Source organism: Salvelinus namaycush, chromosome 4 (genome assembly GCF_016432855.1).
Source record: "Salvelinus namaycush isolate Seneca chromosome 4, SaNama_1.0, whole genome shotgun sequence".
Taxonomy (NCBI): Eukaryota; Metazoa; Chordata; class Actinopteri; order Salmoniformes; family Salmonidae; genus Salvelinus; species Salvelinus namaycush.
Genome location: NC_052310.1, coordinates 39,450,247 through 39,461,262, shown reverse-complemented (window position 1 = coordinate 39,461,262; position 11,016 = coordinate 39,450,247). Strand labels below are relative to the sequence as shown.

The 11,016-nt window shown below is 43.7% G+C and overlaps 1 protein-coding gene across 3 annotated transcripts; it reads left to right on the top strand.

The window, feature by feature from the left end:
* Positions 1-1,041: 1,041 nt before the first annotated feature.
* Positions 1,042-9,592, top strand: LOC120046510 (nuclear receptor coactivator 4-like). Of its 3 annotated transcripts, none has more exons than XM_038991803.1 (10): positions 1,042-1,176; positions 3,669-3,795; positions 4,692-4,832; positions 5,016-5,104; positions 5,340-5,448; positions 5,829-5,930; positions 6,042-6,164; positions 6,382-7,446; positions 7,602-7,694; positions 7,976-9,592. In XM_038991803.1, the coding sequence occupies exons 1-10, from the start codon at positions 1,139-1,141 to the stop codon at positions 7,979-7,981; spliced, it is 1,893 nt and encodes a 630-aa protein (XP_038847731.1). In that variant the 5' UTR covers positions 1,042-1,138; the 3' UTR covers positions 7,982-9,592. The 3 variants fall into 3 exon arrangements, with proteins under 3 accessions (XP_038847731.1, XP_038847732.1, XP_038847733.1); XM_038991804.1 differs by lacking the exon at positions 1,042-1,176 and adding an exon at positions 2,080-2,251; XM_038991805.1 differs by lacking the exon at positions 1,042-1,176 and adding an exon at positions 2,274-2,648.
* Positions 9,593-11,016: the final 1,424 nt, after the last annotated feature.

The window sequence follows — 11,016 nt, the reverse complement described above, 5'->3', positions numbered from 1 at the left end:
TATTTATATGTATAATTCGCACTCCGATTTGAGAAAGGCAGCAATACAGCGTCTAATAGTCTGTGGGAACGCAAACTCATGGATCTACATACAAAAATATTGTGGGTGGAGTAAATCCTCTCGCTTTGCCTCTTTCTGTCTGGTTTTACCAACGATATGTATAAACCCTGGATGACTAACGGGGATGCTGTATTGAATCCACCGCGGAGACATATTTTTTTATTTTACCTTTATTTAACTAGGCAAGCCAGTTAAGAACAAATTCTTATTTACAATGACGGCCTACCAAAAGGCAAAAGACCTACTGCGGGGAAGGGGGCTGGGATAAAAAAACAACAAAAAAAAACAACATAAATATAGGACAAAACTACATAAAGAGAGACCTAAGACAACACCATTGCAAGGCAGTAACACATGACAACACATCATGGTAGCAGCATAAAACATGGTACAAACATTATTGGGAACAGACAACATCACAAAGGGTAAGAAGGTAGAGGCAACAATACACCACGCAAAGCAGCCACAACTGTCAGTAAGAGTGTCCATGACTGAGTCTTTGAATGAAGAGATTGAGATAAAACTGTCCAGTTTGAGTGTTTGTTGCAGCTCGTTCCAGTAGCTAGCTGCAGCGAACTGAAAAGACGAGCGACCCAGGGACCTTTGACCTTTAACAGAATGTGACTGGTAGAACGGTAGAATCTTGGCACACCTCAATTGTAAAACATTTTAGAAGCTATAGAAATGCATTTATTAATGTCTACATTCGTTTTTGACACGTTTATTCTTAGACCCCATAAGGCATTGTTTTACATTATACTGTGCGCTAAACATAAAATAAAAAATGTTCCTTTGTATTTTTTTGTAATGTTACTGTCCCCACTACAACAAAATACTTATTTGTAATTTTGTCCTTAACATTTCATTGAATTACTGTAGAATTCGATTCATTCCTATGGAGGATGCTCCTACTAGGAAGTGCCAATATGGCCGACCGGCGGCTTCAAATCCTCACTATAGCCAATAGATATGCAATCCAGGGTTTATATACCTGATTGGGTTTTTCCCGGTGAAAAGAGGAGCAGTTGACTTTGCCGGGGTTCATTATATTTTTAAAACCACTGAGCTAGTTACATCGATGTCTTCTAAGTCAAAAGTGCAATACAAGGGGAAAAGGTAGGTGCTGCCGGTGGCATGTAAACATTTAGCTACTAAGTAATGAAACAACGGCAGCTGTCTAACTCTGTTAGCTGTTTTAGCTAACGACCTTTGCGCATACAAATTAGCTAAGGTGAAGTTAGTTGCTACAATAATGCTAACGAGTAGCTAAACGTATTTCGACTTCATTGAGCGGGCAAGCGGTATGAAACAGCCAAGAGACTGCATTTGTTTAAGTATACTAGGTATCTATAGATAACATGCTGGTAATAATCGATAGTGTTCGGCGTTATCTGGGATCCCTACCCTCACCCAGGCAGTGTTTCGCCTCGTCCTGGAGGTGAACATATCGCAACACCCGCAATAACATCTGCTACACACGTAACGTTATGTGACAAATACAATTTGATTTCATTATTTTTAGCCCTAACACCAGATTCCACCAATCAAATGTTTAATGAGTTGATTAGTGGAATTAGATGTGTCGTGTTAGGGCAAAAATAAAAATGTGTACCCTTTGGAGACCCCAGGATCAGGATTTCGCTACACGCGCAATGACATCTGCTAACCATGTGTATGTGACCAATAAAATTATTTATATCACTATAAAACACCGAATCATGATCACTATGGGAAAATAAGCAGCTGTTATATTTGTGCAATTTTTACATTCATATGAAATAGTGAGTCTGGAACTATTCGCCTTTCTGGTGGTGGCTGGCACTGGTAACTTGGAAGTGTATTTCCAACATGGAAAATCATTCGTGTGTTCCTCGCGCATTGGGCCTGTACATTTTTGGGGTTGTGTGACAAAAGCTGAAAAAGATTCGCTTGTCTGTCTTGAACCCACTTTTGAAGGGCCCTTCTCTTTCTACTAGTGGTGGTGTACGTGTGGAATGCGAAACTGATGCAGGTTGTTCCATTAGAAATATAATAAAGGGTTGCTCTGCGCACTATCTGACGGAAACAACCTATGACGTAGCAACCAGCCTTGGTTCGTGGCTTGATAAATAAATGGCACATGAAAGCAAACAAGGGAACTACATCAAAGGATTTAAACTGAGAGATATCACTGGAGACCCAGCAGCACGAGGTAGCTATAACCTTAGGAGTTCGTGGTTGACGTTGTACGTCTGTTTTTCAAGAATACGCCATGTTCTTACATGGCCAGCTCAACGATTCGAGCCTCGTCGAGACAAGCGCCTCCATTTTTACCGGAGTTATAACGTTACATGACATTTAAACCCGCATAAATGTATTGACCAACCGGTTAATTGTCAAAGACGGTACTGTTTTAAAATGAGAAGCACTGACATGTGTTGTCCTATAATGATCAAAGAAGAAGTAAAACCAGCTGCCTGGTGAAGGCTTACTTTTATAACAAAAAACGTCTCGAAAGCTTCCATTTGTATCAGTTAACGTTACTTTGTTGCAAGAGATCATTGCAAGGGACTGGTTACATGCTATATATTAGCCGGTCAAGGCCAGAGGTAGGAAACTCGATTCACTGGTGGGACGATTTTTGTCGAAGCGAATGCTTGTTTGGGGGGCTGGATTATAATTGTCAATTTGTAGTGTACAAATTATTATAATTATGTCCAAAAAGAGATTGTATTTGAAAATAACAATAATTTCATCATACCTTGTTTGCATTGAGATACGATCACATACGTCTTTATGTGGGAATACTTGGGAACCGATATCCTAAATTAAACTAATCTGTCAAAAACCCAGCACGATGGCTATGACAGATAGTGATTGAGCAAACATTTTAGGATGCGGTTTTGTGGGCTCAATAATGACAGAGTGAGGGATATTATGTGAGATACCTCAAAGCTGGTGTTGGGCTGAGTCAACAAGAAGCTATGAGACCAATTCAGAACTAATAGCCTATCCTAAACATTTCTTCCAACTTAATGCCCTTGCTAAAATGAACAATTTTCGGTAGTCTCCACACATGCTAGTTAGTGATTAACAGTATACAGCACTCAGTATATTTTGAAGTATAGTAGGATCTCCCTGTGGAGCCTGGACCCTGATCATGAATCTGTTGGTGGTCACGGTGACAATTAGTCTACTGTAATGGTAGAATGCACCTTGTTTAATTTCCTAAATCTGACTTACTTTCCCCAAAATTCTCTCTGTTTGTTAAGAGATGTAAAGCAGAAGTGAAAATGGAGAGAGAGCAGGAAAGTGAGAGTTGATGTGGCGGTTTCACAGCAAAAGGGAACAGAAATGTAACTTCAGTGCTGACAGTAACCTATTTCCATTCCATGTAATATTTAGACTAGGGGAAGCACTCACTTTACTAGTGCATAGCCAATGAATTTAGTTGATTGTTCAAGCGCAACCCCCTATTCGGCTCACAGTTGATCCCTGAAAGCAGACAGTAGTTCACTGAACAAAGGGAAGATTTAAGTCTTTGGAAAGAAAACACAAAGAAATGCTGTTCTGTCAAAGTAACATAGTATGTCTCAAAGGCTAACCCTGTAACAACTGTGCCTCTGCAGAATGTTTACTGTGGAGGAGCGAGAGAAGGCCACCCTCAGGCAGTGTGTGCAGGCCCGCTGTCAGCTGGAGGAGGCCATCGACGGGGTGACGAGGGCTGAGGTCCAGCTCAAGGATAACTCCAGAGAGGTGAGTCGGAAGACCCTCTTACAACCCTTGGCCCCACCCAGGAATGACACAGTTCTAGTGGCTCAGGAGGAACCATCACTGGGTCAGTCTTTGTGCTCCGGTTATGTCAGGACATACAATGGGCTCTATGTTCTAAACAAAGTAGTTTTCAAGGATTTAGGACAAGCACCATGGTTAGTCACCCCAGGCCTCAGGAAGGCAGATGGCTTTTGGGTGTATGTTTTGATGTGCTGGGAAGCCTAGTACACCTTGGCAGGGTAATCATTAGTGTTCTACAAAGTGATCCATGGCATTATTGTATGTCATAACTGTGGCAGAGAGGCTAAGCCCTGATATGTTAGATGTGTTGTTAAAATGGGTCTTTGTCCTCCTGTCGTGACCACAGTTAATGACTAGTATGTGGCTCATGTTATGAGGGTGAGAAGGGGAACCGGAGAGACCAATAATTGAAACATGACTACGGGATAGAGTTCCCCAGACCTGCCTTTTTATAAGGCAGCAGCAGGGGGTGAGGCTGGTCATTGCAGTCGGAGAGTACATCGACAGCAGAGCATCCACTACTGCAGCAGCTCACTTCTCACTGCGTCTTAGAGAATCATTCAACCTTTTTATGACTAACCAGCTGAGGAATAGGTAGATCCTTATGTTATTGCCCTTCTTCTTTGCCCTTATGCTTGGAGCAGATTGCAGATGGGTGTATAGGTCAGTGTGCATCTGACCTTGCTTAGTGTCAGCAGCAGGAGATTAAAGAAGCTACTCAGCCCTTGAGTGTTCTGTATCAGATCTCAGGGCAATGACTTGACAGCAGTGTTTGAATTTGTGTGCGTACGGATTCTCGTATGCAGATTATTATAATATATTTTTGACTGTTTTGCTAATTTCTCTTGTGTTTACAGGTGAAGTCCCAGCTTCAGACCTGTATCAGCAGACACCTGGAGTCTATGCGTTCCCGTGAGGTGTGGCTGCTGGAGCAGATTGACCTTGTGCAGCAGCTAAAGGGAGAGGCTCTGCAGGCACAGCTACATCAGCTTCACTCGGTGAGTATTAACCCAGGTGTCTGCACACTCATTGCAGGATTCTCTGCACTGCACAGTGTCTGCTCAGAAACCTCTGAAGGTCCAGTTCCATTTTGTTTCTTACTTCAGTGACCACCTCTTCGTGTTAATGGCGCCAGGTCTGACCTTCTTCTCCTTTTCTCTTCCTCTCTCTTTTGCCCACAGCTCCGGGGCCAGTTTGACATTCTCATCCATCAGCTGGGAAACTTCAACAGCAACGACCTGGCCAACCAGCTCACCGGCTGCATGGAAAAGTACGAGACGGCACAATGGCCTCTGTCTTGGATCGAATGTGGTTTGGGAGTCCGCTTAAGACATGGCGATTGAGCGATCATTTGAGCCTTTCTGCATTTACTTCCATAATACCTCTATCGTTGTCAGTTAGACTTAGTCACAGGTTAGAACCTGAAGCTTGGAATGTGTTAGTAGAGGATGACGAGATGTGTGGGGTGAATTTTGGGTGGACTACTAAAATGTCTCTGTGTTCAGGTTATCTTCTCTGAACCTGACTCCTGAGGAAACCCCTGAGATGAGCTTCCAGGCTGACACTCGTTCCCTGCGCCAGGCCATCACCTCCTTTGGCACCATTGCCACCCAGGTACGTGACCCACTGGGAGCTACAAGCAGAAATGCACACACGGCTTAGGTTTACTAAAGGTATATTTCCTAGGTTTTTAACATGTACATTTTTATATTTAATATCAGTTGTAGTCTAGGAAAGAGTGTTAGAAAAACAATTTCGGATGTTCTTTGTGGAGGTGTACAATTGCATGCTATCAACATGCTGGGGGAAATCTTGGGGATTGGAGTTTTGAGGTAACCTAGTGATTCTACTGGTAATGCTGTCCTAGATGACTGACTGCCTTGTGGCCTAGTTCCTCGATCCATGTTATGTGTTAGTGCTTCTTACATAATACCCTGACATCTCCCACTGTCACTATTGATATAATGTTCATAACTTCCCTTTCATTTCCCCAGCACGTGGAAGGAGGCCCAGTGCTGAATATCGTATCTCAAAGCTCAAATGCCAGCGAGCGACAATGGCTTCAGCAGAGTTGTCCAATCGCAGCTAAGAAACAGGTTTGTACCTTGTACCATCTAAAGCGGTGGTGACTCTGGATTGCTTGCACGGAGTCCCCACCCCCACAGAAATACACTGTACTGACATGCCCACTCGTTTTTTGTTTGTAGAGGGTGGAGTCTGCACCTCTTGCCGACTGGCTCCTTGGAAACCGTCCAGAGACTACCGCCCCAGTTGGATACCACTTGAGCAAGAACCCACAGGATTGGTTGATCACCCGCAGGGATGTTCAGGTGAGAGCAGATGGCGGGAATTTAACTTCTTTGTGGCCTTAAGTCTATCTCGAATCTGTGCCGAGAAACAGGATGAACTTTTCATTTACATTTACCACATCTAATTTCACATAAAAACCCACTTGGATTCCATTTGAAGTTAATAAGTCAAAATAGTGTTGACATTTCGAGTTGCATGGCTGATTACACCGACTTTTCTTTTTCCTCTGTTCTCCAGTCATCTTGCCCCATGGCCCCCTTTGACTTCCACAAGGCCTGGGGCCAGCTGAATGATCTGGAGATGTGGCTACAAAAGACTCCCATCAGAGAGAGAACCAGCTGTAGCACCAGCAGCAGCTCAACCTTCTCCATCGAGAAAATCGATGAGTCTGAGTTAGACATGGCTCTGGAGGAAGAGGTGGGCCAAGAGGAAGGGGAGGAAGAGCGGGCTAAGACGGATGAACTGAGCGACTGGCTCATCACCCCGGCAACTGTTGCCAAGGAAACCACCAGCAAGAGCTGCCAGGCATCTGAACCTGACAGGTGGAAGCAGATCTTCAAACCTTTCCAGGAGGTCTTCTCCTCCAGCGAGTGGCTGCTCAAATCTGACTGCGGATCGTGCTGTGCGACCCACACCAAGCCTGTGGCGATTGAGAACCTGGGCAATCTCTTGTGCCTGAAGACCCTCCAAGCCTCAGCAGCCATCACCCCCGCCACCACCACACCCCAAACCCCCAACACACCCAGCTCTGTGGAGATCTGGCTGCAGCAGGCTATTCCAGTACAGCAGTCGTGCAAAGCCAACGAGTCCTGCTCCAGCTACTCTCAGTGTGTGTGTGACAAGAACTGCGGCAAAGAAGCCCTCTGCGCCTGGCTCCTCAAGAAGGAGGGTCGGGACAAGAACGGGGTCTCTGTGGACAAGAACAACACCAGCAAGCAGTCCATCCTCGAATATCAAGAGCAAGAACAGAATGTTCAGGCCATCCTGGAGGCCTGGCTCTACCCTAGCGAGCCTCGCAAGACCATGGGCTCCACATCCCCAGTCATGTCATCCCTCTCAGCCTGGTTGTCTCCACCAGCCTCCCAGGGTGAAAAGGCCAGCATGGAGGAACACAGCTCCCAGTTCAATGGCCCCAAGTCAGAAAGTCCTTTAAGCAAACCACTGCAGCCAGAGTGCTGGGTTTTACCTGAGAACACACACAGTAGCACCGCTGCCACACCAAGTCAGGAGACAACAAAGGAGCAACCCAGCATAGAACCAGAGGAAGACAAGTGGCTTCTACGCAAGAGGGCCAATGCTCAGGTAAGGTTATGGATCATGGACTGATAGGACAAACTCGTGTATAGTAGTCTTTGTAATACTTTTTTTTTTTGGTAATCTGTCAACCAGTGAATCTATTTAAGCCTCAAGCAAAAGCTGGGTCACTGACCATACTGTGTTCCTTGGTCTGATTTCAGGAGCGACTTGCCCCTCCCACAGTATGTGATCTATTTTCCTCTATGAAAATCGGTGGAGACAAAGAGAAGTGGCTACACAGGGTCCCTATACAGGTAAGAATCCTAATAGTCCCTAAGGGGTGCACCTTTTGGGTTTTTGCCGTAGCACTACAAAGCTGATTCAAATAATCAACGCTTGATGATGAGTTGAGTCAGCTGTGTAGTGCTAGGGCAAAAACCAAAAGCTGCACCCCTTGGGGTCCCCAGGACCGAGTTTGAGAAATGCTGAAAGAGTCAGTCGTATTTCTCTGAACACCAACATGGGATTATTTTGGTCCATTTTGTTCATTATTTGTTCCTGGATTAATTGGACTTCCTTTCCCCGTCTTTTCCAGATGTGACAAGTATATCCAGTAGTTTTTTGAGGAGCCATTTCAATGCTGATCCTCGCACACAATGTCTTGATTTGCCATTTCCTCCAATTCTCTTCTGGGACTGGGCTTTTTTTCTTTTCCTTTCCTTTGTTGTCATGGAGATATGCCTCCCGCCCCCAGTCTACTGGAGCTACTACCATTATCTGATTGTTCTGAGCATTTAGGTCTGATGGAATTCTGTGAATTTGCCTTCTATAGTCACAGTAGAGTTGTCAATACCTTGTCAAGCTAGCAAGATTAGCCTTGGGCTCTAAAGCGAATCCGCAATGTGACTGAGAATCACTAGTCCCGAAAGGACCAGCTCACATGAATATGTAACATTATTTTCCTTTAGTTTGGGGGTAATGTGAGGTTTGGGTGTGACAGAAATAAGAGATTTGAATCAACCATATTTTAGGAACACTTGTTTTTATTGAATGTGGTGAAGGGTTCTCAAATGTATGTCACTAATATGAATGGCTGGTCTTTGTAGTGACTATGCCTTGTGGGTATTTGGTTAACCCCCATACTCAAATAAGAGTATCAAGTAATGTAAACAAAGCCATTCTTTTCATTGTTATGTCTTCTTCTGATCTTACAAGCTAAACCTAAAGGCATTGCCAATACATCTACCCTTATTGCACTACCATAACTCTATAGTTCTGGTTTATGTGCCTAAAGTTTGCTTCATTGTATTTCGCGGATACATTGTGAAAACAGGGTCGGCTTGCCTCCTATATATCACCTGTGTGTTGAGATTTTCACTGCTGTGCAAGTGTTTTCATGTTACAAAAGATGCAAGCTGAAAACGTTGTGCCCAATATCGAGTTTCCATTGATATGACTTTCGATTGGCTGAATCCAATGAAGAAAACATCTACCGCGTAATCATTTTAGTACCTATCAAAATAACATGTATTGATGGCCTTTTGATGTGTATGTCTTTCTGCATAATACCTCTTTAGCTGTCTCTCCATAGTGCTTAGAACAAAGATTCTTCAAAATGTGTACATGGCTCTCTGCGAAGGAGAGTTGGAGAGGAGAAACACCATAGACGGACGGGTTGGTTGTTTAGCAACAAAACCGACGGGTGCGCAACTATGGGGCAAAACAGACGGGGTTGGTTTAGATTGTATTTAGTCTCAATGTTTATTGAAAACCAAATACATTTGCACAATGAGCACTTCTCTCAAATACATAGTTACATTTGTTGGTTAGCTAGTGAATTTGAGCCATATTCGCTTTGACATGAAATCAGTCAAAACACCTCAAAACAATAAATGGTATAAATAAGATACGAGACACCTACGATTCCCCACATGGCAGCTTTGTCATTGTTGCTAGCTATCTGACCAGTCATAATGTGCGGCTTCCGGACACATCGATGCGCACATCAGTTTCTTGACGTCCGCCAACCCGTCTATGGTGCTCGAATGGTTCTAGTGTTTGATACTAGGACTTGGTTTTTCAGTTCATCTGGTGTGCCTGTGCAAATGCTTTGTACCACAAAGTAGAACTATCCATATGATCACTTGTGTTCTGCTCTCTGGAGTCATGCCTGTACCATATTTAACTCTTAATAAAAACAAGTAAACCTTGAGCGTTGTGGTTGGACTTCCTCCTTTCGGAAACCTAGTGTTGCGTTTGAACATTTATTGCCCAAACCAAGTTGCAAGCATAGGCTGTTAGTCTTGAGAAATGCACAGTGCAGCATTATCCAATGTTGTGCTGATGCCAAGAATATTTGCTGCTGTTGCAACCCGAGTTGTGGATTAGATCAAACCAGTTGCAGCAGTCTTCCCATGATGACCGACATTAGCCAAAGATCAACCCAAATATAGATTTTGCTTTGATTACTATTAATTTATTAACTTTCACCTTTTGAGCTAGAAAAGGGAAGACATTTGTTCTCCTTTGAAAAAGCAATGAATCATATAGCTTCTGACATATGATTACAGTAGTGATGAGCAGAACAGACTTAATAGCCTCCTTTTCCTCTTGTTTACATCTTTATCTTTGGCATGCCAGGTGAAATCACAAGATGGCTTGGTAAGACATTACGGGGTAGGTAGTCTAGCAGTTAAGAGCGGTGGGTGAGTAAAAAAGAAATCTGATGTGCCCTTGCGCAAGGCACTTATAACCTTTTGTCTTAAGGGTAAAAAATGACCTGCCACTGTGTTTAACAGCAAAGAACCCCCTAAATGATATTTTTTCAATTTCAAATTTGGTGACTTATTCTAGAGTGACCCCAACGTTAGAAAAAGTGAAACATCGCCTTTGTTCACATTTCCATGAAAGCTGTACACCACCAGGGTACAAAGATTGTCTAACAGGCTGACTACACCGCTCGCGTCGCGTGTGTGAGCGGTGCAAAAATAAATTTATACATGCATGTTATTCAATTATTGCACCCACAATGCTCACGCGCACCAACAAGCGTCTGCGTTGCCAGGGGCTAAAATAGAAGTCAGTTCTATTTGTGACGCAGATCGCGCTGCAAGTCCTGCCTCTCCCATTTCCTCATTGGTTTATAGAAGCCGGTACCAACGTGCCATCTCCTCATTTGGTTATATCCACGTGGGTGACTGAAAGATGAACGAGGTCAGTGGCGGTAATGCACCTAATTTATGAAAGTTGCCAATTGCAATATAAAGTCAAGAGAAGAAAAAGCCTGGAAGGAAGAGCGATGACTAGAAACAATTCGGTTGACCGTTTTATGTGTGGATTAATTGGCGGAGTAGAGGACCTTGTGCATTTCAGGTAAAACAACTCAATGTTTATATCCCAGGACAAATTAGCTAGCAACAGCAAGCTAGCTAAATAGGACAAATTAGCTAGCAAGTGCAAGCTAACTAGCTAAATTGGTCTGGCTCTGGGGTCATCTCTCCCTGGTACCATATAGAACAGAAACATTAACCCATGCTCTGGAATGCTCTTTAGGTTTTATCACCCAAAAGACATCGTAAATCTCCTGTCAGTGTTATCTCCCAGAGGCCCATCCTAAGTAGAACACACACACGATAG

Coding starts and splice junctions, on each gene's coding strand:
- LOC120046510 (XM_038991803.1), top strand. CDS start 1,139: ATGTCTTCTAAGTCAAAAGTGCAATACAAGGGGAAAAG. Junction 4,833..5,015: donor AGCTACATCAGCTTCACTCG/GTGAGTATTAAC, acceptor TTTTGCCCACAG/CTCCGGGGCCAGTTTGACAT. Junction 5,449..5,828: donor TTGGCACCATTGCCACCCAG/GTACGTGACCCA, acceptor TCATTTCCCCAG/CACGTGGAAGGAGGCCCAGT.